At 40.8% G+C, this 26,158-nt stretch overlaps 2 protein-coding genes across 2 annotated transcripts in view; both read right to left on the bottom strand.

The window, feature by feature from the left end:
• The window catches only part of f5.L (coagulation factor V (proaccelerin, labile factor) L homeolog), a 55,092-nt gene extending 52,985 nt beyond the window's left edge, over window positions 1-2,107 (bottom strand). Inside the window, exon 1 of the mRNA XM_018246671.2 lies at window positions 1,816-2,107. Coding sequence (XP_018102160.1) covers window positions 1,816-1,970 — 155 coding nt within the window. The 5' untranslated portion in view covers window positions 1,971-2,107. The remainder of the gene's footprint in view (window positions 1-1,815) is intronic.
• Window positions 2,108-9,580: 7,473 nt separating this feature from the next.
• Window positions 9,581-26,158, bottom strand: part of atg3.L (autophagy related 3 L homeolog) — a 47,523-nt gene continuing 30,945 nt past the window's right edge. The window contains exons 5-13 of the mRNA XM_041582118.1: window positions 25,686-25,756; window positions 18,841-18,948; window positions 17,769-17,818; window positions 16,229-16,307; window positions 15,057-15,091; window positions 14,296-14,451; window positions 12,996-13,123; window positions 11,750-11,818; window positions 9,581-9,809 (exon numbers count right to left, since the gene is read on the bottom strand). Of these exons, the coding sequence (XP_041438052.1) occupies window positions 9,728-9,809; window positions 11,750-11,818; window positions 12,996-13,123; window positions 14,296-14,451; window positions 15,057-15,091; window positions 16,229-16,307; window positions 17,769-17,818; window positions 18,841-18,948; window positions 25,686-25,756 (778 nt within the window). The 3' untranslated portion in view covers window positions 9,581-9,727. The remainder of the gene's footprint in view (window positions 9,810-11,749; window positions 11,819-12,995; window positions 13,124-14,295; window positions 14,452-15,056; window positions 15,092-16,228; window positions 16,308-17,768; window positions 17,819-18,840; window positions 18,949-25,685; window positions 25,757-26,158) is intronic.

Below are 26,158 nucleotides of genomic sequence, written 5' to 3'. Positions count from 1 at the left end.
AAAGCACCTTTGTGAATTGTAGCTGTATGTATCATTTGTTTATGAACATAAATAGTAGGTAATGGTTATGGAGACTAGAGCTCATCTTATAGGGGCAGATTTACATAGGGTCGAATATCGAGGGTTAATTAACCCTCGATATTCGACTGCTGAATGTTAATCCTTCGAAGTCGAAGCATTTACCACAAATAGTTCGATCGAACGAAAAATCGTTAAATTGTTCGATTCGAAGGATTTTAATCCATCGATCAAACGATTTTTCTTCAACCTAAAAAAAAAGCCTATGGGGACCTTCCGCATAGGCTAACATGGCACCTCGGTAGGTTTTAGGTGGCGAACTAGGGGGTCAAAGGTTTTTTTTAAAGAGACAGTACTTCAACTATCGAATGGTCGAATAGTCAAATGATTTTAGTTCGAATCGTTCGATTCAAAGTCGTAGTCGAATGTCGAAGTAGCCAATTCGATGGTCGAAGTAGCCAAAAAAAACATTCGAAATTTGAAGTTTTTTTTATTCTATTCCTTCACTCGAGCTAAAGTTGATTTTAAATATTAGAATCAGTTTATACTTAATATGTTAACTTCACCAGAATTAAAGAAGCAAGTTGTGGTTTCCTTGGATGTTCAGTCTAGAAACATTTTAAATAATAAAAATAAAAAATAATAAAAGCACGCTATAGAGGTGTATAGAAGGCTTAATGCTGTAGTGTGTAGGGTTTTTGGTTTATTCAGATTTTCTGGATTTTCAGGATAAATGAAAAACGTTGGTGGCAGCATTAAAAACTGTTGCCCTGGGAGGCATGTTGTTGTTTAACTATCCTATCCTATCCTAGTCCGCTGCCAGACAGTGCACTATTTGTCAGAGTTATGCATGTATGCTTCAAAGTTAAAGTGGTTTTTCATCTTTAAATTAATCTAAGCTGGAACAACACAATGCATCTTCATCAGATTCGACGCGATGAGAGGAAACGGATGCAACACAAATAAGGTAAGTAATAGAAATGTCGTACCTTGTCGGTGCGTGCATCCGGCACTACACGACTGTCGGATGCGAACACTGCATGTTGCGTCTTCATCCGACAGTCGTGTTGGATGCACGCAGCAGCAAGGTCTGATATTTCTATTACTTACCTTATATTTGCCGCATCCGTCTAGTCGCATCCGTTTCGGATCTGTTGGAAGACTCATTATGTGGTTTCAGCCCTAGAGAGTGATATTAAGTGCCAATTTGGTTTTAATTTCTTACTATCTGTGGTTTTCGATTTATTTTTTCCCAGCAGCTCTCCAGTTTGCAATTTCATCATTATGGTTGCTAGGGTCCAAATTACACTAGTAACCATGCATAGATTTGAATAAGAGACTGGAATATGAATTGGAGAGGGGCAGTATAGAAAATCGAGTAATAAAAAGTAGCAATATCAATACATTTTTTAGACAGGCTCAGTGACCCCCAACTGAAAGCTGGAAAGAGCCAGAAGAACGCCAATAATTCAAAAACTATTAAAAATGAAGGCCAATTGACAAGTTGCTTAGAATTAGCCATTCTAGAACATACTATAAGTTAACTTAAAGGTGAACCGCCCATTTAAAGTGTTTCAGTGCCAGCATCTGTGGACTACATAACCCATAATGCACTGTGATGTCTTGGTTTACATACTAGCGTCAACCAGAAGTTATTATAATTGCCTTTACACTGTCACTAAACTGCAAACTGTTGTTGGAGTGTTTTTATCACTGACTATAGTACATTCCCCACAATGCACACATTCACACACACAAAGAAAGCCTATGAACTGTATATGCCTCGGCAATATTTACCTGTGTTTATATTGATTGGTGTAGCTCCAGTCTGTGATCACAGCAGCAATATAATATTCCCTCACAGCCCCTGAGACTTTGGGAGCACAGTGCAGTACAGTGCCCAGAAGGAACACAATGAACAAAGAAGGGGAGAGCGTCCTCTCCAGGCCCATGATGCTCCAGAAGGCTCTCTCAGCAGGACTCCCTTTAACCTCTCTAAGCAAATCCTTCCCTACAGAGTGGACTGAAGTGATTGCCCCCAGTCTGTTCAACAGAGCTGACCTCCCAGGCACTGACACCAGGGTCAGATGATAAGGGGCCGCCCACTTCCTCCTAGTGAAACAACATTAGTGGCCCAAAGCTGGCAGAATCTGCAAATGATTTCAATCCCTATTACCGACATGCTGAGATATGACAGGGGGAGAGAGTCTTGCAACATCCACAAGAGAGCTGTACACATTTCAGCCTGGGTTACAAGGGGGAGGACGTTACACTCTGTACTGCAAATATTTTCTTGCTTTCTGCACAGAGAGTGGGTGTAAAGGCTTTAAGCAATGCCATCTTATTCCCTCCATCATCAAGTAGTATCTCAAAAAAGATGTCCACCCAAAATAAGTATTAACTTTGCAATAAATATTAACTTTTTAATACACGATAATTACATAGTTTTTTTGGTTTTAGAACTTATTTATTTACTCAAAGTAACTTTCTAGTATATGTTAATTACATATTGTTTTGGTTTTAGAACTTATTAACTTTAAGTAACTTTTGAGTATATGTTAATTACATATTGTTTTGGTTTTAGAACTTATTTGCAAATGCAAGCACAAGTTAAAGCAGTGTCTGCCTGGTTATATTATCTGCACTTCTAGTTCAGACTAACAATTTAGCCTAAGAGCATACCAGACCTGGAGGAGAAATGACTTCTGCTACAAAAATCAGAACCAGAGAAACGAAAGGGATAAACAAATGTTGCTTCCCATTGCAATTACATGTATAAATAGCTCTAAAACTACTCAACTGAGGTATACTGAAAGGTTGCTTTGAGTTACACTTCATAATCAGATTCAGAATTACTGTCTTTGGGTGGACATCTCCTTAAATATATACTATTTAAAGCTTGAGTATTAATGTTGATGTTTTTTATATCAGAAAGAAAACCACATTAGGGACGGCCAAAAGGATGCCTGCATACTACTCCCTGCCTTCTCCTTATGAATACAGAGCTGCAGAATGCAGACAGCACTGTATAAATGAGAAAAGTTCAGGTGTGTGCACTCCATACTGCATCCCAAAACCGTGTGACAGCTACTGCAGAGCAGGCTGCAGAGTGCAAAAAACATGATGGCTTGCACCTTTTTTTTTTACACTTTGGACCCTACTAGTCACTTAAATGAGGACGAATATGTCTTATACAGTATTACACATTTCATGGGGATGCCTCAGGGCTGTGATGGGCTATTTGGAAGTCCCTATGTGGACTGGCAGCCTACAGGAGGCTCTGTTTGGCAGTACACATTTGTATGAAACTAAAACTTACCTCCAAGCCTGGAATTCAAAAATAAGCACCTGCTTTGATGCCTCTGGGAGCAACATCCAAGGGATTAATGAGCGACATGTTGCTTGAGAGCCATTGATTGGGGATCTCCGTATTCAACTAAATAAAAGGCAGAGTTGTTCATTAATTGAGTTTTACTGACTAAATCTGGCTATCCATGTTACTCAAGCGATTCACTTTTAGTGGGAGCAGTGCCCTGGCACAAATGTTACTTGCATGTGCAACTAAGACCTATAATCTCCAGGCTGCATATCTCCTCCCAAATGAAGCATACTGTAGTAGGACATGGTCATTCTGAGCTATTGCTAACATAGTACAAGTAGAAGATTCTTCTTGTGACTATAATATAAATAACAGATAATAGTAAATAGGACACCTGAGGAAGGAAGGGGGTTACATTCCCTGAAACATTGTGTACTGTTGATAAGTTGTCACCTTTTATGCAAAACAAGTTGAACTAAGCATTTTTGTCTATATAGGACTGGGTGGAAGGTACCAGAATTTCCACTTGTGCCTGTTTTTGTGTTTTGGTATGAAATAGTAAAAAGGGTGCAAGGTAAGGCACACTGATGCCACACCAACACTTGTGAAATTCACAAGGAGGTGGAAGGTCGGTACCCATGTTGTAACGTTACTTGTTTCTAGCAACCCATTTACATTTTACAGCACCTTATAATGGGTATAGACTTGACAAACTGCACTGTTTCTTTTGCATTTAGTAGGGCAGCACAAACTAGGAGTCAGGTTACAGATTTTCGCATTTAATTCTAATCTAAGTCTCCACTAAACCAAATCAACAATCTTCTTTTTCAGTGTATGTGGCAGTCTGCACTATAAAATGAATGTCACGTCTGGTTGTTTTTCTGTCCATGTGTTTTCAATAGCAAAGAAACGCCTAGATTCACCCCTGTGGCTTGTCATTGACTTTAATGGGAACCTCATGTCACCACTTCTACAGGTGGCTTTCAGTCCTAAAATTCAGAGAAAAGAAATTGAGACATTATCTTTAGAGCTTCTCGAGTATATTGTTCCATTTCTAATGTAGACTCAATTAAAGGACATGTAAAGTCTAAAATAGAATAAGGCTAGAAATGCTGTATTTTTTATACTAAATATAAACATACTGCACCACAAGCCTAATCAAACAAATAATTTATGCTTTCAAAGTTGGCTACAGGGGGTCACCATCTTGTAACTTTGTTAAACATCTTTGCAAGACTAAGACTGTGCACATGCTCAGTGTGGTCTGGGCTGCTTAGGGATCGTCATAAACAAAGCTGCTTGAGTTCTGCATGGCTGGGAAGTAAGGCTGGGGCTCCCCCTACTGTTCATAAGTATGATTGTTTCCCTGCTCAGCAGTTAGGGACCACCTGACAATTCCTATCCACAGCAGGGAAGGGAGAATTTCACTGCATACAGTCAGGTTTCTTATAAAAACTGTACACATTTTTTAATTAAAGTATATTGGAGATAGGTTTTTTTTCATTAAAAAAAGTAAAAATGGGATTTTATTTTTTTGCCTTTACATGCCCTTTAATGGAATGTAAGAGATTCTGGCTGGTTCATCTCTATAGCGCAGGAATTCAGTTTATACAGCTACGGATTTCTGTCTCTTCTCACCGCTTACAGCTCCTGCTGACACTTGGCCGACCTCTTGCAGAAAGAAGTAAATAAAACAGCACTGGCACGGGGGTTAAATATTCTGTTAAAATTAGCAGTAAGAAATTATAACATTTGAGATATTCATTTACTGTAGAGCAGAACAATTTTAATGAACTATATCAACTAAATCACAGTCAACAATGTCAAAATGCATGTACAGGTATGGGACCTGAGATCAAGAATACTTGGGACCTACGATTTTCCAGATAACTGATCTTACTGTAATATTCTTCATATCTTAAGTCTACTAGAAAATCATGTAAACATTAAATAAACACAATAGGCTGCTTTGGCTTCAAATAAGGATTAATTATATCTTAGTTTGGATAAAGTACGTATAAGGCACTGTTTTATAACTGAATAACAGAATAATCTAATAACTGTTGCAGCTTGCTTGGGTAAGTCCTTGGGTAAGTCTTGTGGACAATTTGGTGCCACTGGGGTGCTATTATTGTGCTTGACCACCACATATGAAAAAAAGAGTTTCTTGGTTGCCACCAGGGACGGTGGTACCTTGACGTGGTATGGTGGCTTATCAATATTATGATCATAACTTTGTAACAAAAAAACCCTGTTTCAAAATTACATGCACTTGCATATTTACTTGAATCATTTAGACAGGGCTCTAAACGTTTTAAAATTGGCCTCAGGTGTGCACCCACAACCCCCCATTTTTGCCACCAGGGACAGGTCAATTTATTTTGGCACCCTAGGCAAGGGCTTCAATCAGCGCCCTCCCCCCAAACCCGTTAAGCCTTACCGTTTCCCACCATACCATTACGGTTAGGTTTTTCAGTGGTATAATTTTATCACATTGCCACATCGTACTTGTACCAGCAAGTCATCATATTGCCATCCTGTACCAGCAGCCATCATACTGCCCCCTGTACCTGTGCCAGCAAGCCCAGCAGCCACCATCATACTGCCCCCTTTGCCTGTGCCAGCAGCCAAACTACCCCCTGTGCCTGTGCCAGCAGCAATATTACTCCCTGTACCTGTGCCAGCAGCCATACTACCCCCTGTACCTGTGCCGGCAGCCATACTACCCCCTGTACCTGTGCCAGCGAGCCCAGCAGCCACCATCATACTGCCCCCTTTGCCTGTGCCAGCAGCCAAACTACCCCCTGTGCCTGTGCCAGCAGCAATATTACTCCCTGTACCTGTGCCGGCAGCCATACTACCCCCTGTACCTGTGCCAGCAAGCCCAGCAGCCATAATATTGTCAATCTTTACCTTGTCAAAAATCAGATCATATTGCCCCAAAGTATCAATGTTGCGGGCAGGTTCCGCCCACAGTATTCAAATAACGCAAGAGAGTGTTGTGGGTTAAATTCTGTTAAAAGAAAACTAAAAATAACCTTTTCTCTTCTCGATGATGGAGTCCTTGGAAGCCGCCTACTCTGCCTACCCTTAGTTCCGGCCCTGGTTGCCACAACCCCACAAGCATAGTGTGGGGGACGTGGGGTTTATTTTGACAATGTGCTGGGGTGTCAGGTGCCACCTGTATAGAAGCTTGATGTGGGTCCTCAATTTGGTTTGTACATTTGCATGTGTGCATTCGGAGTATCTTGCCATTGTTTGGTTGCAAGCTTTTGTTTAAGGTCCTGTTCTCATTTTTAAATGTATGGCAGTTATTGATCCAGCTCCTGTGTTAGTAGGATTTTGTAGCAGCTAGAGATGAGTCTTTTTCCATTCCAAGCATTTTCCTGTTATTCCATTTATGTTGCGTGTCTGGATGTCTTATAGTCTCGGTTACGGTTAAGGGTTTTAAGCCAGTGTATTACTTGGGTATTGATGTAGTAGTCTGTTAGTTTGAGTCCAAACTTCTCTTGGAGGGCCTCAAATGTTTTGAGAGTATTGATGGAGTATAGATCCTCTAGGGTTGAAAGTCTTTCCCCAGTTCATCTTGTTATGAGTATGTTGGGTATTATTTGTTTCAAAGCGGAGAGTGGAGTTAGAGGAGTTGGGAATATCCCAAAATTGTGTTTTTGTGTCATTCCGTGCCAAGTTTTTAGTAAAAGCTTAGAGGTAGGAAGTAGATCAATTGAGGTGGGCCTATGTGCTTTTGGGAGCCAGAAGTATTGGGTAAGTTGGAGTCCAGGGGTGTATTTAGTTTCATGGTCTACTCAATTCCTATGGTCCATAGGGGCATGCATTCGTATGGCTGTTTCCAGAAGACAGGCGATATAGTAGGTTTTAACATTTGGTATTCCCAGCCTTCCAGAAGCCCACAAATATTGTGCCACTTGGAACTTTATCCTTGGGATTAGATTGTGCTATATATATATCTGTTGAGTTGGAGTGCATGGAAGTATTGGTGTGGCCGTGAAATTTGTAGAGTTCGAAATAGGTATAATATGTGAGGTAGAACATTCATTTTAACAGATATATGTCCAAATCACCAGGACCTGTTTTTAAGCCCAATCCAGACCTGTTTATGTCCCCAAATTTACATTTCCCCAAGTCCTACACTTGTACTCTCTGTTTGTTTCTTCCTGGATTTACAGTTTCCCCGAATTTTACGTTTGTTTCGCCCAGTCCCTTGAGAAACCTAAAAGTGGGGTTCTAATGTATATGTAAAGAATTTGCTGTCAACTTTTTGTCGTTATAAAGCAGAGTATAAATGATGTACCCCTGCTTTACAAGTTTTAAGAAAGTTAAAAACATGCTTAGAACCTGAATAGATAGTGAAAATGCCCTATACAGCTCTTTATTCTTGTGGCTTGGCATGGATTTTGCCATAGTGCCCCACAAACGACTGCTTTCCTTTGAGATCTGTTGGTGTGAAGTCGTTTGCACGTCAATAGGAAACCGGCTACAGGTTCGGGTACAGAGGGTGATTGTAACTGGGAATATGGGCAGCTAAGTGGCAGATGATATTCAATGTGTCATGCACCTGGGATGTAAAAATATCCAAGTCAATTATACCCTTAACGAGACTGCAATAGGCAAATCCATAATGGCAATGGACCTTGGAGTTATTCCGGTAAGTCACATCTTGAATATGCTGTGCATTTTTGGCCTCCAGCACTCAAATAAGATATAACTGAATTACAGAAGTCCAAAGTAGGTCAACTAAGCTGGTAAAGGGTATGGAATATGTAGCTTCAAGATGGGGTTGGATGGCTTTTTGGCAATTGAAGAAATACAGGGGTTCAGAAATCAGTTTTTAGAACAAGTTGATTTAGACCAAAAGGTTGAACTCAATGGAAGCGTGTGTCTGTTTTCAACCTAAATTGTATGTATGTATATGCAAAATCTATGTATATATTCAACAAACCAAATTCTCATGTAAATGTGAATAAAGAAAGAGGTGACAGTACAACATAGTTTCATGTGTTAAAAAATATTTTTATCTTTCTTCCCTAAAACATTAGGATCTAACATCATTTGTGACAACCCTAGTTGCACGTAATTTGTAGCCACAAATAGTTGGGTTTTCCAGGACTAGGTTGAGTACATAGTTTGTTTGCTTAAAAGATACGTGCTGTACAGAGCAAGCAAAGACGATATTTGCTCATTTAAACTAGTTAATATTTAGCTCAGGAAATCAATGACGTTCCTATGAAATTTGATAGAAATATGTCAATATTACTGGACAAGAATGGCCACAAACTTATTTTTTTGCAAAATTGTCCTCCCAGGTGCACTCAGCTTTTAGTATGATATAGATAGTGATATTCTGATATTGGACTTTATGTCTTATTATTTGTGGTTTTTGAGTTCTTTTTGGCATTTTATTGAGCAGCTCTCCATTTTGCAATGCCAGCAAACCCCAGCAACCATGCACTGATTTGAATAAGATACTGGAATATGAATAGGTGAGGGCCTGAATAGAAAGATAAGTAATAAAATGTAGCAATAACAATACATGTGTAGCATTAAAGAGCATTTGTTTTTATGCCATTCTATAACATACTAAAAGACAACTTGAGAGTGAACCACCCCTTTAAAAATGATGTGGACAAAGATCTACAGGAGCCGACAGGTCATGGTGTGATCCTACTGAAATCAGGAACCGACTGAAGGATTGCATGGGGTATCAGAAATAAGCACTGATGGCCTTTGCTAGGGATGGATTGGGAGTATTTTTGGTCCAAAAGAAGGTTGCAGTCATTCTTGCCTAGTAATCCTGAATATGATCTATTTTAAGGCATCATGTTCCAAATAAAGATATTACCCCTTTTCTGGAAAACTCAGGAATTCTGTATAACAGATCCCATATGGAAGTTAAACCACAGAATATTACCTGCAGACTTTTAGTATTTTTGAACATTTGTACTCTTCCACTTTAGAGACATTTCCTAAAGGAGACAAAAAATATATATATATATATTTTCTATAATACAGAGAAATCATAATAGATTCCATATGTGTATAGTTGTATGGAGATGTTCCACTTTTATAGATAATACACAGTTTTGCAAAATACACGGATTAATATGTATATCCACTCCAAACTAACTATCTGGGTGATTAGGTCCCGTGTATATTAACCAAATAATTTTGCATTTCCTCTTGTATTTTAAACATGTAAAAAAAGATAGAGAAGCAACAATATAATTCCATTAAATGCAGAAATTTAATCAAAGAATATTATTATACATTACAGAAATGTTGCACAATTGTATGCATGGGAAAACCAAAAACACTTTGCAACAGTCTTAAAAAATGGGGTTTAATGTGATCTTCATGTCGGATGCAAGAGAGTTACATAGTAAAATGCCTTGTGTAATCATATTCTATGGTTGGTATGACCGCCTGTACAAATTTTAGAAAAATAAGAAGGTACCTGGTGCACAAGTTAAAGAAAATATTGGAGGATGTTACCAAAATGCAAACTGCATGTTTATAAAGCAATTTCCAACTGATAGCTGAAGTGACGGAACTAGGTGGGGGCGGGCCCTGGTGCGGGCCGTGCAGCCGGGCCCCGCCCCCACCATCGTCCGTGCGGCAGCTGCAGAATCCAGTCGGCGCGTGACTGCCGGGGGGCCCTGCGGGGGTGCGGGCCCTGGCCCAATTGCACCCCCTGCTCCCCCGGTAGTTACGCCACTGGATAGCTGGCTTTCATCTTACCTTACTAACCGATTATTCACTGTCTCCTATGATAACAAAACCTCATCTCCAGTTCCACTCAATGTGGGGGTGCCGCAAGGCTCTGTACTTGGTCCGCTATTGTTCTCTCTGTACACTCCATCTTTGGGAGATCTCATGTGATCATTTGACTTGAATTATCATCTGTATGCTGATGATACCCAAATATATTTATTAACAGCAGCTCAAATCTCTAACTGCCTCCTAGCTATCTCAAATTGGATGAACCAGCGCCACCTCAAACTCAACCTAACAAAAACTGAACTTATCATCTTTCCACCTAAGCCTGGCCCTACTCCCCTTTTTACTATCTGTATTGATGGCATGCTCATTAACTCTGTCAACTCAGCTCGCTGTCTGGGGGTAATCTTTGACTCCTCTCTCTCCTTCTCTGATCACATTAACACCACATGCTCAAAACCTGTCAATTTTTCTTATGCAATATTGCCAAAATCCGTCCCTTCCAGTCAAGTCAAATAAGTACGTTCATCCCACATATTTTTGGAAAGTACACATTCCCTCGATTCCAAATTGGTTAAGCATGTCTTTGTACCCCAAAGTACCAAGTCACAAAGGTTTCCTAAATTTGGCTATTGTGGTGACATTTCCGAAAACCACTTCAAAACTTCCATTTTGAAGCATCTTATCAATATCAAGGTAAAATACGCTAAATATGAATGCCAGGTATCTGATGAACAGTTTTATGCCCACTGTACATAGGTTTATCAAAATACACGGCATGTAAAGACCCCAAAATCTACCTTGTACATACTTATTTGATGGCTTCCATTTACCCTAATTTCTAAACACACCACCAGTTTTATGTGTGGTAAAAGCTATAAAAACGTATGGTGATCCCTGAAAATCATATTTACATAAGTACACATTCTGACGAATCCAAAATGTGTTATTATATCTTTCTACTTCAAACGACCATACTGCAAAGCTACGCTAAAGGCAGTGTTTTTTTTTACATTTCTGAAAATCACTTAAAAATATTGAAATTTGCTGCATTAATCTCACACAACTGGAAAACACCCTACATATCGATGCCAAGGGTATACTGAACAGTTTGATAGCAATATTCAATGATATACCAAAGTAGCCGTCATGCACGGAACTGAAATGAAAATAGTGCAAAAGTTTTCTCGGCTGCCAAATCGCCTTCTGTGAACAAAGCCCCCTGACTGAGTTTTAGGTGTTGCAAGAACCACCAAACAGTACCAAGACCCCCAAGAACCATATATTTTTGGAAAGCACACATTCTAACCAAAATAAAATTGCTAAAATTGTGTTTCTACTCCAAACGATCCAAGTGCAAAACAACACACAAAAAAAACAAAAACTTGTATGCAAGCATAAAACAATTAGGCAAATCAATGAAATAAAATAACTGATCTGACAGCGTGGTTAGCGGTCAGAATGCTTGATCCAATGGTCGGGTATAATAAATCTCGAATTAATGTATATTATGATGTTGCTTAGAATTACATTTTCTTTCATTATGCAAAATTAGATTTTAGGTTTCCATCCTCTAATTTCAGAGTGCTAGTCTTGCTTAGAGATACCAATTAACATCTACAGGACACCTTGTTAAAGTGAAAACACCATATATCTTTAGTTCATTAAAAAGGATACATGTGTACTCCCAACTCTCCTCCACCTTCTGCAACAGTCTCAATAATTTTTTTCATGACCTCCGCGTGCCTGAAAGAAATAGTATTTCCTTAATGTAGTCAACTTGTCTTTATTCCTACATACATCATCAGATATTGAGGACTACTAATGCCTGAATGAAACTTAAAGGGGAACTATCGCGGAAATTAAAATTTAATATAAGCTTCATCATACTGAAAAAATAACTTTCTAAATACAATCAATTAAAAATTCTGCATTGTTTCTGAAATAATCAAACTCTTCACTATCCCTCTCTCTGCATCGGTTTCTCTTCATTGTGTCTTCATGAAGCACTTGGGTGTCAGATATTCATTGAAAGTTTGATCCAACATGTCTTATAGGGGAGCTCATTTTGCCTAGAAGATGTATTAGAGCTTGCTCTATTAAAACCACCAGACATCATGTCTCTCTACATGCAGGATTTGTGCAAAAGGCAGTTATTTTGTTAGATTTTGTTTGTAATGGAATCAGTTCTTTGAGTGAGCTCTAATACATCAGGTAGGAAAGGAAGATCCCTATAAGATATATTGGATGTAACTGTCAATGAATATCTGACACCTAACTCCAGCATGAAGACAGAATGAAGAGAAACAGATGCAGGGAGAGAAATAGTGATAAACTTGATTATTTTAGAAACTATGCAGAATTGTAATTGATTATATATAGAAAGTTACTTATTTCAGTATGATGCTTATATTCAATTATAATTTTCCCCTTTAAAGTTAATAATAGAGCATAAACCATGCATGCTCATTTATAGACCCCATTCGAGCACAGACTACCTTACAGCTTCCTTCTTCATTGAACCATAAGTACAGTGCATGTGCAGTGTGCTCACCCCAGGGTGCATGGTATTATGGTAATGGCACATGGAGAGAACTACAGTATTTTGTCGTCCCAGCAAGAACTTTAGATCATATTGTATTATACAAATATTCCTAATGCTTTTTTTCAGTTTTAAATGTGGCAATTTCTGCTGGGGACAGAAGCTTACTCAGTGCAACAGAACAGCCGCTATAAATAAATGCAGTTATTAATGGGCACACAAGACAGTAAGATGCTATCATTGTAAAATTAAGTACTGTAACCAGGTAAGTCTGGATGAATATCAAAAACTGAATATCAAAACTGAATTAAAACAAATGAAGTGGCTTTATATGAAGATGTGTGAAGCACAAAGAGGCAATTTCATATTACTCCAAAATACCTGCATGGGTGAACTGAACACATAGGAGGTGGGGGGAGATGGGGATGGTTCTCAATCGTCACAGTTTTCTTCACATGATCTTGACTAATATCTTCATACATGTTTTCTACAGTTAATGGTTGTCGTTGCTACAAATGACAAAATAATCAATTAACAATAATATATCTAAGATAGGAAACAAAGACTTTCTAGCAGTGGCACTGTTATGACAAATATGAATTAATAATAAAAATACAATAAAAAGCCCATCACATAACCTACCTAGGGATTTAAGATAGCCACAATGAATATTTTTATGTGATCTGTTGGCGAGTCTTTATTTGCTGATAATCATATAAGCAGTGATCTGTTATACATCTGCATAGCTTTCCCTATTTTATGTCATTTAGCATCACACAAAATAACGAAACCAACCAAGTGTTGCCTACTTTGCCATGAATCATTGGTGCAAAAATATATTAATGAGAGCTATCCAGGAGCAAATTATCTAGGTCTTCGAACTGACCACAGGGGCTCCTCACCTTAGATCTTATTTTTGAGTGTCAGTGACACTGCACATGTTCAGTGTGCTGTGGGCTGCTAAAGATGGGGCACTTCTGGGGGGAACAGTCAGAGACACACAGATCTTCACAGATTAAAGGTGCATTTGCCTTAGCTTGGTCCAGAAACTCAGAACCTTATTTTCAGCATTTATAGCCTATTTCTTTGTTAAACTTTAGAGCTCCTTTAACTCTAATTAAAGTGATACTGACACGTTCCTATAAAAATCATCGGAACGTGTTAGTATAAAGTAAATGCTGCAACCGTAATTGTTCCCCGAAAAGCCCCCTCCCAGCCCCGCTGTGACTGCCGACCCGCTGATACTACTAACAGATCTTCCAAGTTGCTTCAGTGATGCTGGGCTGGGGGTGGAGTGATCCTTCCATAGGCTGAATTCCTGTTTCCATTCGTAATCAGCCTATGGAAAGATTGCGCCGCCCCTCAGAAGTTCTTTTAGCAGTTTTGGAGGGTTGGGTGAATGCAGGTTTGCAGGGGCTGGGGGCGGCTTTGCGGGGAACAATTATGGGTGCAGCATTTACTTGATACTGACACGTACCTATGATTTTTATAGGAACGTGTCAGTATCGCTTTAAAGCAATATTTCATCTCCATTTAACATTGTAACTGATCTAGAAGTGCCACGTGTCATCCCCGGGGAGGTTTCACTTTAACATTCTTTGCGAAAACGAATATCAAATCCAGATCCTGAAAATGATAGTATACATAAAAATACATTACCTTTATTGTAGCTCCATCTTACCTCATCATAGCCAAATAGCCAAAGTCGTGGTGTTTGATAATACTTGTCATATGTGATATAAAGGTCATAGGTTCTAGTCTGTAAGATGGCATCTTCACCTCCAAGGTCAGCTTTTGGTTTGCAGGCTTCTTTTATTTTGCTAGTGTCCACAGTTGCCTGATTTAAAACAAAGAGTTGCAAATAAAATCTTATACAGTTTTGAAAAATGAAGAGAGTGATCAAACAATAATACTGGTTTAAGCAAAGCAAAGTAACCTCCATGATATTATTTTTGCTTGGAACAGTAAATGCTCATATTCACCTGGAATCTACAGCCCTATGATACTCTACTGTAAAGGAACTACACATCAATATGATGATAGTGTATGTTTTGTAATTTCCCCCCAGTTTGGTCTTGTAGTTAGAATAAAAACATTGACACTGTGCATGTTAAAAGGTCAGCATATGTATAGCTAACTTTATATAACATGGAACAGACATCTGCACAAACTTCTTTAACTGTGTTTGTTCTGTGTATGGATATGGTACAATTTGTTATTGCTGCCTACTCAGTAAAAGGGATGGGAACCCTACCTGTAAGAGGTGTGTTTCCTTGGGGCTAGGGACAATGGGAGAGCTTACTTTAGCACCAATGGTGATGTAGAGCAACACTCCAATACAGCATCCTAAGTTATAATATTGTAATTGTAATGGTATCAACTGAAAACAGAGACATAAGATTAAAAAACAAAAAATGGTAAATATAAATGTACAATTCTTACATCATCATTCTCAAGCAATCCACTTTCCTCATAATCTGAAATGAAAAAGTTCCACAAATGAAGAACTTTTCTACATAAAGCTGCAAACCTCTAATGAGGGCATAAACCATCTGTAAAACTCTCCCCAAATGAACAAAAGTATACATCTCAAAATCGCAAAATCAAAGACACAACAAGATTCTACCATAAGAATCACCCCCTTCAACACTACATATGTTATCTTACTGTTAACCTAACAACTAACCTATCAGCTGAGTTTATACGTGGAAAATACATTTGTATAAATAAGAACAAAAGTTTGCAATTCTCCATTAGATATGTATTACAATGTGAATTTTATTTGTTTATTATAACAGAGTCTCAACATTCTCACTTTTTCCAAAAATGTTTGCAATTTATTATAACGCATATCACTTTCATTCATATTGTATGCCTTGCTTCAGAATATTTAAGCTTACCAGTCACATCACAGTACAAAGTATTTTATTACTCCCTATCCATTTACTGCATATAATATGGAGGTATGCAAAGCTCTGCTTCTCTGTTGTTATATCTCTTTCACAACCATAAAACTGCAGTATTGCATTTCTGAGACTCTGTACATTATGCACTAGGTTGGGGTGAGCGTTCCTATTTTTGCCTATTGTTTTAACTAGGAAATATGTTTTTTTTCTTCTCCTGGTCCAAAACAAATCAGCAGTCCACCAAGAAACCTCTGTATACTGAGCTGATCCTCCAGTCTCACAGACTAAAAAGCTGCAGCTGGGTAAAGGGAGGAGGTTGGTTTATACAGAGGCATCTCAGTGGACTGCTATGATTATGTGTGGAAGAATCAGGAGTAGAATGTGACTTTATTTTAGTTTACTACATTTTTTATAGGAAATAACAAAAAACATTGCTATTTCCTAATTAAAACAATAGGCAAAAGTATGTTCAGCACAAGCACTATTAATTTAAAAAAGGAAGGTATACCGACCCTTTAAATACAGAGCTCTTGCCTGATGCAGCATGCTATGGCCCTATGTCATATACAAATGGATGCTTCTTGCCCAAACAATGACAGAGGTCAACTGCTGATGCATTACAATGTGCAGGAACACACTGTGTTTTGGGGCCTGTACTGTGGATCAGATAATATATACACATTGTACAAACGTTTTTAAGACAATTACCTTCCATATCTGCAGCTTCACCTTCATCATCGTCATCATCATCACAAACTGCAATATTATCTGTTGTTTTCCCAGAATCCTTATTAAACAAGGCACACAAGTAGAAAAAGTTGTGGATAACTATAACTGAATAACATACAAAACTATTTGCCTTCTGGGACATTACTGTTAGTCATGATAAATGTAAGAGGCTCCCACTAGTCCTCTCCACCTTTATCCCACATGAAACTTTCCATACCTCCCTCTATGAAGTATCCTGAAACATGGTGTGAGTCAGGGTCAGACTGGGCCAGGACACTGGGAAAAACATGGTTGGCACTGGCCCAGGCCTGCTCCTCATGCCTCTCCCTGAATTTGCCTCCTGGTCACAACCGCCGTGCATCTTGCAAGAAGAAAGGTACACGCAAGGGGGAGGGCCATCGGAGGGGGTTGTGCCTGGGGCAGGGGGCCTGGTGGGTGGTGTGGGAGCGCTGACATTCGGTGGGTCCCAGACTCCCAGTCTGATGATGGGGTGAGTGCAGCAAATAAATGTGTCAATTTAAAACGCTCTGGATTCTGCTAGTCTTCTTTTATTATTTATGTACACAATACAGTTTGTGCAACCTCACTTGCCCAATTTACAGCTCACTAGTGCTAAATGGGACCCACAATATTTCTACTTTTACACAACAGTGCACAGACCAGATAAAGTCTCTCAACTACCACTTGTTAAACCCAACAAGGACCTTGCACTTTGTACAAAACAGTATATCTGATATCTCACATGACAGAAAATAACAGCACTGTTTTAAAACAAATTGCAATGATATTACCCTATATATATTTTTTTGTAATTTCTCTTTATTGCATTTTGTTGATTACACATTACCAACTTAAGTAAAACAACTTTAACAGCATAATTTCAGTTATCAGTTTAACAGTACAGTTATGAATGCACTTGTTAAACATTCTGTTGATTCAGTTTTAGGCCTTTACATATAATTACAGTCATTGAACAACTGGGATGCTAACTTTCAAAAAAATAAACTAACTTGATACCCACCAATGTATGTGTTTTGCTTTTTCTTTTCCCTGGCTAACTGGGGGGGGGGGGTTGGGTCCCCTGGGATACTGTTAATTGAGATTCTAGAGCAGGAAGGTGCTCTGAGATCCAGGGTGACCATAACTTTTTGATTTTTTTTTTGGCAACCTCTCTGCAAGTATATCAATTGGTAGAGATGGACAGTATTGTTAACCATTAGAATCCATTGTCTTTTTTGGGGGGGAATGCATTGATTTTCACAGCATGGCTGTGAGTCTTTTTGCCTGTATGAAGAGAAAACTGAGGAGGGTTTGTTCAGCTGATGTAGGGGCTGTTTCCTCGACCTGGTTTAACAGTAAGGTTTCAGGTTTACTGGCCGAATTGTGTTTTTAGAGCTTGGTGGAGTTTCAGAAAGCTTAAGAACATTGTGTTGGGTAGATTAAATGTGGTTTTCAGTTTATCAATGGTTAACAGATTTCCCTGCACAACAACCTGTCCCAGGATTACCCTATATATTACCTGTGTCTCAAGTGTTATTTCTTTTACGGCCTCTGTGACACCACTCAAACCTTTAATGAGATGAAAGTGTTAATTTTATTCATTTAGTACCATAAGTGTCTTGTTTATTAACCAGGGTGCAGATTGAGAGCGCAGGGAGGAAGGAAGAAGAAGGAATTAGCTAGAAAGAAAGAGGAAATGAGAGTCTATGTGGTGTGGTCAATATAGATCAGTGAAGGAACAGAGAGGATGGAAAGATACATGCAGGGAGGAGTGGGAGTGTGTACAAAAGATTAGGCGAGTAGTTGGTAAGGGCACAGAGATGTGGGAAGAAGTTACAGAGGGCACAGCAGGGCTGGAACTAGGGGTAGGCAAAAGAGGCACCTGCCTAGGGTGAAATGATAAGGGGGCACTTGGCAGGTACCTATTAAGCATCTTCTGCCTACCCCTAGTCCACGTTCACTGCCCTCTCTTATCTCTCCCCTCCCCGTTGCTCTGTTACTGCGCACCTTATGCAGTCTTGGCCCGGCCCTGGGGCACAGAAATGTCGAAGTAGTTAAGAGAGGACACAGATGTAGGAAGTAGTCAGAGAGGGCACAGAGATAAGGGAGATGGGAAAGGACATAGAGATGTAGGAAGCAGTCAGAGAGGGCACAGAGATGAGCGAGATGGGAGAGAGCATAGAGATGTAGGAAGTAGTCAGAGAGGGCACAGAAATGAGGGAGAAGAAGTAGGGGAAAGAAACATGGGAAGGAGCAGGTGGAGAAGGCTTAGAGATGGGAAAGGAGTGGGAAAGAGTTAGAAGGGTTTGTGTGAATACTTAAAGATACAACCTTCATTTTTTTTACAACCTTCATTTTTTTCTAACTGGATATTTAGTTAGAGCACAATTCTGCTACGAATAGTTAAAAAAAAGGTCTCTTTTCAGCAGTGACATAACTATAGAGGAAGGGTCTGAGTGCCGGGCCTTCCGAAAAATTTTCTGGCAGGGAAGCCCGGCATGCTCTTGTTACTCCCCTGCTTTTCAGTGTAAATAATATCAATCTCTTTGCAGAATATATAATAAGAGATATATATATATAAATTTAATTGCCTGTATGATGAAATGTGTCGACCCAGCCTCCATCTCCATCATCTTCTTCTATAATGGCTTCTAGCTCATCTGAATACTCCATCTGTTTGCATCTTTTGTAGCATGGCACTAGGGAAACAAATGGATTATATAACTAACAGCCGTATCTGATGCACCTTTAATTATTATTTCATTTATTCAATACCATTAATACAAAATATTAATGTTAAAGAATACTATAGGTGATTTAATTTGTGTATATATATATATATATATATATATATATATATATATATATATATATATATATATATATATATATATAAGCACAATAACAGGATTTTTTATACTTACCGTTAAATCTGTTTCTCTGTGATCAATAGGGGGACACAGGGACGATGGGGTTAAGCTCCACCCTCCAGGAGGCAGGACACTTACTAATAAATTTGTGGGCGTGCCTAACCGGCTTAACCCCCACACTCCAGCTTATCCATTCAGTTTGTCACAAAAATGCTGTAACAAGATTACGTAATAATCAAAATAATAATAACACACGTAGAAGGTAAATCAGGGAATTATCCCGACATGACCAAATGGTCAATAAACAAAAGTTTTAGGGCGGGCCGCCCTGTGTCCCCCTATTGATCACAGAGAAACAGATTTAACGGTAAGTATAAAAAAATCCTGTTTTCTCTGTCATCATAGGGGGACACAGGGACGATGGGGACTTAACAAAGCAGCCCCCAAAACAGCAGGGCGGGAAAACGAATTAACCATTACTTCAGCACAGAATGCAGCACCTTGCGCCCAAAAGATGCTTCAGCTGAAGAAAAAATATCAACTTTATAGAATTTTGAAAAAGTATGTACAGAGGACCAGGTAGCCGCCCTGCAAATCTGGTCCAATGAGGCTGAATTACGCCAAGCCCAGGAAGCTCCGATTGCTCTTGTAGAATGAGCTCGAATTCCCTCCGGTGGAATCTTCCCTTTGGCCATGTATGCCTGTCTGATGGTCTCCTTGATCCATCTAGAAATGGTAGCTTTAGATGCAGGATGACCCTTCCTGGGCCCTGATGGTAATACGAAGAGAGTTTGAGACCGTCGAAAAGACCTTGATTTTTCAATATACCATCGTAAGGCTCTAACTACATCTAAGTTGTGTAGTCGACGTTCCTTATCATTCTTTGGTTCCGGACAGAGAGAGGGAACAACAATGTCTTGGTTGATGTGAAATGACGAGACCACCTTAGGAAGGAAAGACGGAACTGTGCGTAGGACTGCCTTATCCTTGTGGAACACTAGAAAAGATGGATCTGCCGATAGTGCACTCAGTTCTGACACTCTTCTAGTGGATGTAATTGCCATTAAGAACACTACCTTCCAGGTAAGCCAAGTATCTGAAATAGATCCCATCGGTTCGAATGGTGGATCCAGAAGGGCTTCAAGAACAACATTCAAATCCCATGCTGGAACTGGAGGCTGATATGGAGGAACTATATGTGCCACTCCTTGTAGAAAAGTGCGTACTGTATCATTCAAGGCTAGTTTGGACTGAAATAGGATTGACAGAGCTGATACTTGTACTTTCAGAGAGCTGAGTTTTAGACCTCGCCTGAGCCCGCGCTGCAGGAAAGACAGAACTCTCGGAATGCTAAGCTTGTGAAAGGATAGATTGAACTCCTCGCACCAACTCCGATAGGATTGCCAGACTCTGTAGTATGATTTTGAAGATGAAGACTTACGAGCTCTCAATAATGTGGCAATAACTTCTTCTGTTAACCCTTGTTTTCGCCAGATGTCTGCCTCAACAGCCATCCCGTCAAAGCGAACAACCCTGGGTTGTGATGTGCCACGGGCCCTTGGAACAGAAGGTCCGGCCTGTTCTCGAGACGTATCGGTTGTGCTATTGACATTTCCTGAAGGTCGAAAAACCAAGTCCTCCGAGGCCAGTAAGGAGCCACCACAATTACCGTGATGTCTGACTGTCTGATCTTCTTGAGGACTCGTGGAAGCATGGGTAGCGGAGGGAATATGTACGCTAGATTGAACTGCCACTTCTGTGTCATGGCATCGACCCCTGCTGCCAGTCTCTCTCGGTAACGAGCAAAGAATCGAGGCACCTTTGTGTTGTTTCTTGACGCCATTAGATCGACCTGTGGTTGTCCCCAATGGAGTACTAGTTTTGCAAACACTTCTGGGTGAAGTTCCCATTCTCCCGGATCTAGACGAATTCTGCTGAGGTAATCTGCTTTGGTGTTTAGAACTCCTGGGATATGGATCGCGGACAGCTGTACTTCGTTGGTTTCTGCCCAACTGAGAATTTGTTGAGCTTCCAACAGCGCCGCTTTGCTGCGAGTACCTCCCTGGCGATTTATGTACGCCACTGCGGTAGCATTGTCGCTCTGTAATCGAACCGGACTTGCCTGTAATAACTCTGTCCATTCGGCCAGAGCTAGTCTTATTGCCCTTAGCTCTAAGATGTTGATTGGAAGTTTGGACTCCCTTGGAGACCATTGACCTTGGGCAGACAAGTTGTCCCAGGTTGCTCCCCAACCCCTCAGACTGGCATCTGTGGAAATTATCTTCCAATCTTGCGTCGCCCAGGATTGACCCTTGGAGAGATTGGTCGGTCGCAGCCACCACTGGATGGCTACTCTTGTCGACTGAGATAGATTGAGCTTGCGAGTGAGAGCTCCCCCTCTCCATGACGTTAGAATGTTCGCTTGCAATGGTCGTAAGTGAATCTGTGCAAATGGAACGGCTTCTATGGTAGCAACCATGAGTCCCAGTACTCTCATTCCTAGATGAACAGTTGGACTCTGATCTCGGAGGAGTAGACGGACTTGCTTCATGACCTTCATTTGCTTGTCCAACGGAAGATGCACCATTTGTGTAATGGTATTGAACTCGAGACCCAGGAATGTCATGTGATGACTGGGTCGCAAATTGGACTTCGACCAATTTATGGTCCAGCCAAAATTCTGCAGAAGACTGATTGCCTTGCTCCGATCTTCCTCTGCCTTTTCCTCTGATCTGGCTTTCAGAAGCAGATCGTCCAGATAAGGAGTGACTGAAATCCCTTGCAGACGTAATGCCGCCGCCGATACTGCCATTAGTTTTGTGAACACTCTGGGGGCTGAAGAGAGTCCGAATGGCAGAGCCACAAACTGGTAGTGTTGGTTCCTGAATGCGAATCGAAGGAAGGAGTGATGCGGCGGCCAGATTGGTACATGGAGGTACGCATCTCTGATATCGATAGACATCAGCAGTTGATTTTTCTCCATCCCTCTTATCACTGATCTCAGAGTCTCCATTTTGAATCGTACTGATCTGACGAACTTGTTCAGCTGTTTGAGATCTAGTACCGGCCTGAAGGAGCCGTTTTTCTTTGGCACAATGAAAATGTTGGAATAGAATCCGGAAAATCTCTCTGAATGTGGCACTGGAACAATCACTCCAGTTTGTTCTAAATTTGTGATGCAATTTAGAAATGCAGCAGCTTTGTCTGGATCTGCAGGAACCCTGGACATGATGAATCTTTTGCCAGGAATGGTTGAGAAATCTATGTGGTAACCTTCGGAAATAACTTCGTTCACCCACGTCTGACGCATGTTTGATCCACACCTCCCGGAATTGGAGTAACTTGCCCCCAATACGCTCCCCCGACTCCGGAAGGGGTACCCCGTCAGGCTGACGAAGACTTATCTGCTGCGGGCTTGATAATCGGTCGATTGGTCTTCCAATGCATGCGACCTTTGTCGTTTGTTTTGGCTCGAAAGTGTGACCGCTGTGGTGAATTGTTTCTTCGTGTGTATCGTCTACTTGAGCCACGAAAAAACCTTCCCCGTCTGGTGGTAGTAGTTGTTTTACTTTTGGCCTGTGGAAGAAAAGTGCTCTTTCCTCCCGTCGCCTGCGAAATAATTTTTTCGAGCTCTTCACCAAACAGGCGCTGTCCCTTGAATGGAAGAGATGTCAAGGACTTCTTAGAACTCAGATCTGCTGACCAATTTTTCAGCCACAATGTTCTACGTGCTGCAACAGAAAGAGCGGAAGTACGTGCCGTGACTTGAACTGTGTCTAGTGCGGAGTCGCACAAATAAGCCGATGCCTCTGCTATTGCATTGGCTGATGATAACAAATCGGATCTGGAAACTGCATTCTGGATGTCCTTGACAAGCGACTCGGACCACGCTTGTATTGCTCTGGCCACCCAAGCCGAAGCCAGGCATGGGCGAAGAGCTGACCCAGACGAAGAATAAATTGACCTAAGAAAACCTTCCAATCTTCGGTCAGATGGGTCTTTGAAGGATGCCGCATCTGTGACTGGCAATGTAGTGGACTTGGCCAATCTTGATACAGGTGCATCAACTGCTGGGGGATTAGTCCACTTTTCTACCAGATCTTTCGAAAATGGATAAGACTTAGAAAATTTCCTAGACGTCTGAAACTTTCTTTCTGGAACACTCCACTCTTCTTGTATTATGTGAAGAAGATGCTCATGAGAAGGAAAACAAACTTCGGACTTTTGCTTCCTCTTGAATAACCCCAAATCATCCTGGGATTTGGGCGTTTGTGATATATTCAACACATCCATAACACCCTTAATAATACCCTCCACATCATGCTGACTATCATGATCTCTGTGATCCTCCACAGTTTCTTCCTCCCCAGACGAAACTTCAGAAGGAAGTAATTCTCCCTCAGATTGTGAGGATGCCTGCTCAGCTGCAGATTCGTCAGACAAACAATGAACAGACGTAGTAGGCACTTTAGTTTCTTCAGACCGCTTTCTCTTAGAGCTAGTCTTTTGATCAAGTCTGGCTAACATTCTTCCTAAATTGTCAGCAATAGAGGGAAGACCCTGCAAGGAAGCAAGGGACTGTGTTAAATGAATGGCCCACAATGGTGCTGGCACATCAGCATCTGAGCTGAGCCCCTGACCTTGAGAAATACTCTCCCTTGAAGGATTCTCTGGCTGAGCCGCTGGTGGGCTTGAAACATCTTCTGAAATGAGCGCTGTACTCTGCCCCACTAAACAGGACTTACAGAGCGGCTCCCCCTGCCCTCGAGGCAGCTTAACATTGCAATTGGCACAGGCAAAAAATGTAATCTGCGCTGTTTTGGCAGCCTTCCCCCCTGCCCTGGTGAATAACCCCTCTGACCTACCTTCTGCCATGGAGATTGGGTAAGTAGGAGTGTGTGGGGCAGTCAGCAACCGCTTACAACTCGCTAGTACTTGCAGGAGCGGAGAAATGGGCCATCCGGTGCGCAGCAGAAGCACTATGCGCAAGATGGCCGCTGGAACGCATACGCGCATGCGCACAAGTGCGCAAAATGGCCGCTGGAACGCATGCGCACAACGTGCGCAAAATGGCCGCCGCATGCGTTCCAGCGCATCGTGATCCGGCCCTCTCCCCCCTCAGTCGTCTCCCTCACTTAGACAGGAGGCGCAGCGAGCGCCCAGACAACAGAATGGAGGGAGAGAACCAGTACAAGAACACGTCCTGCACCCCTTGCCAAACAGTAAGGATAAGGGGGGGAACGGGGGGAGGGCTTCCATGTGCTAGGGGGGAGGCTGCCAAGCCAGACCTGTGAGGTGAGTTGTTATGCCCAAGGCAGGTACTCACCTCGTGCCCATCCCGGCCAGACCATCTGCCATCGCCAAACTTAGCAGGGATACGTCTGGGTGGTCGTTATAGCCTATAGCGGCTAGAAATGACCCCGGTGGGCGGAGAAATACTGGGACTGTACTAAGGACAAACATGCGCTGCCCAGAGTAAGACCACAGAAAGAGAATAGTCATCCTTGACTAACATCGCTGGACGTCCATCCTCCTGGTAACAGGACACTTAAAAAACTGATTGGATAAGCTGGAGTGTGGGGGTTAAGCCGGTTAGGCACGCCCACAAATTTATTAGTAAGTGTCCTGCCTCCTGGAGGGTGGAGCTTAACCCCATCGTCCCTGTGTCCCCCTATGATGACAGAGAAAACATATTTTTCTGAGATACACTGGAGAATTGGAATTAAGACTATTTGCTAGCTTTTCTCTGCACATTATGTATTCCTTGCTGTATAGTGTATATTGCAGTACTGTATGTTTTATTACAGTAGTGTGTGTGTCTATGTACTGTATGGCTTGGGGCAGGAAGGGAAAACATTGTAATTTCATCTCACTATGTATGCTTTCTTTTATGCAGAAGAGATAACAATAAATTGGAATTGACTTTAACAGTTTTATGAATAAAATTGATACATATATACAAAATCACTAACCAAGACATAAATCAACAAATGATGCTAACAAATAATCATTGCCTATAATAACTGCTTATTTAAAAAATATTGAAAGAACAATCAAGCTAGAAATGCTACACTGTATGTTTTAGCCTTCTGTACCAGTCCAAGGCCAACCACAACCTTGCAGCAGTTAAATACAGCATGTTTATGAATCGGAGACGATATCACCAGCGATCTTGCCCATAGCAACCAATCATAACTTAATTTTCTAACTTGTAGGTGACCCCACTATGGTCATATTGTCACTAAGCAGCCAGAACAGCAAACAAGCCTTACTTATAACCTCTAATAAATATAATATGCAGTTATTCACGCATAGCATTTTAAAGTGCAAAAAAAGTAGCAAATCACATCAGACATAAATGTTAAAATTTAGACTCCTTCTGTCCACATAGCTCATGTACGCCTCTTCTTCCTGGCACATTTCACATCACTAGGTACATCATCAGAGGAGGTGTTAGCAGATGTGTGGTGTTACATATGCACTTCCACATAGATCACTCAGTGTTTTTGATTTACCGCTACTAAATACTACAATTCTATCTTGATAAGAAAAAAACAAACCCCTACCATTTTTTGTCATTAAAAATTGTTTATCATTTGGCAAGTAAGGCTTTATCTTCGATTCTTCACCAGCTGACCTGAAGAGGAAAATTTAAAAAAAAAAAGTTTATCATGGGCAGAATCACAGTCAACTAATTCTAAGCAAGATAATAACAGATGTCCAAATATAGCATTTGTAGTTCATAGCAGCATTAAAGTTAAGATACAAACACAATTTACTTAATGTACTTTTTGTCAGGCCAAACACCAACTTACAAAGTGTTGTAGAACTTCTCACCACGTCACAATAAATGAGATACCCAGTGTGAAACTGGCCTTAGTGTCTCTAACCGGTTTATGCTCTGGGAGAATATCAATGAACTGCTGCTTAGAAGCAGTGTTATAAGTTTTACGTACTTCACAGTGACTTGCAGGCAAGCAAATGAAAGTAGCTTTTCATTGAGGATATACCACAGACAGCACAGACTGAATGACAATAT

This window comes from Xenopus laevis, chromosome 2L (genome assembly GCF_017654675.1).
Source record: "Xenopus laevis strain J_2021 chromosome 2L, Xenopus_laevis_v10.1, whole genome shotgun sequence".
NCBI classification, from domain to species: Eukaryota; Metazoa; Chordata; class Amphibia; order Anura; family Pipidae; genus Xenopus; species Xenopus laevis.
The sequence above is the reverse complement of the archived record's forward strand: the minus strand, read 5'-3'. Positions and strand labels throughout refer to the sequence as shown.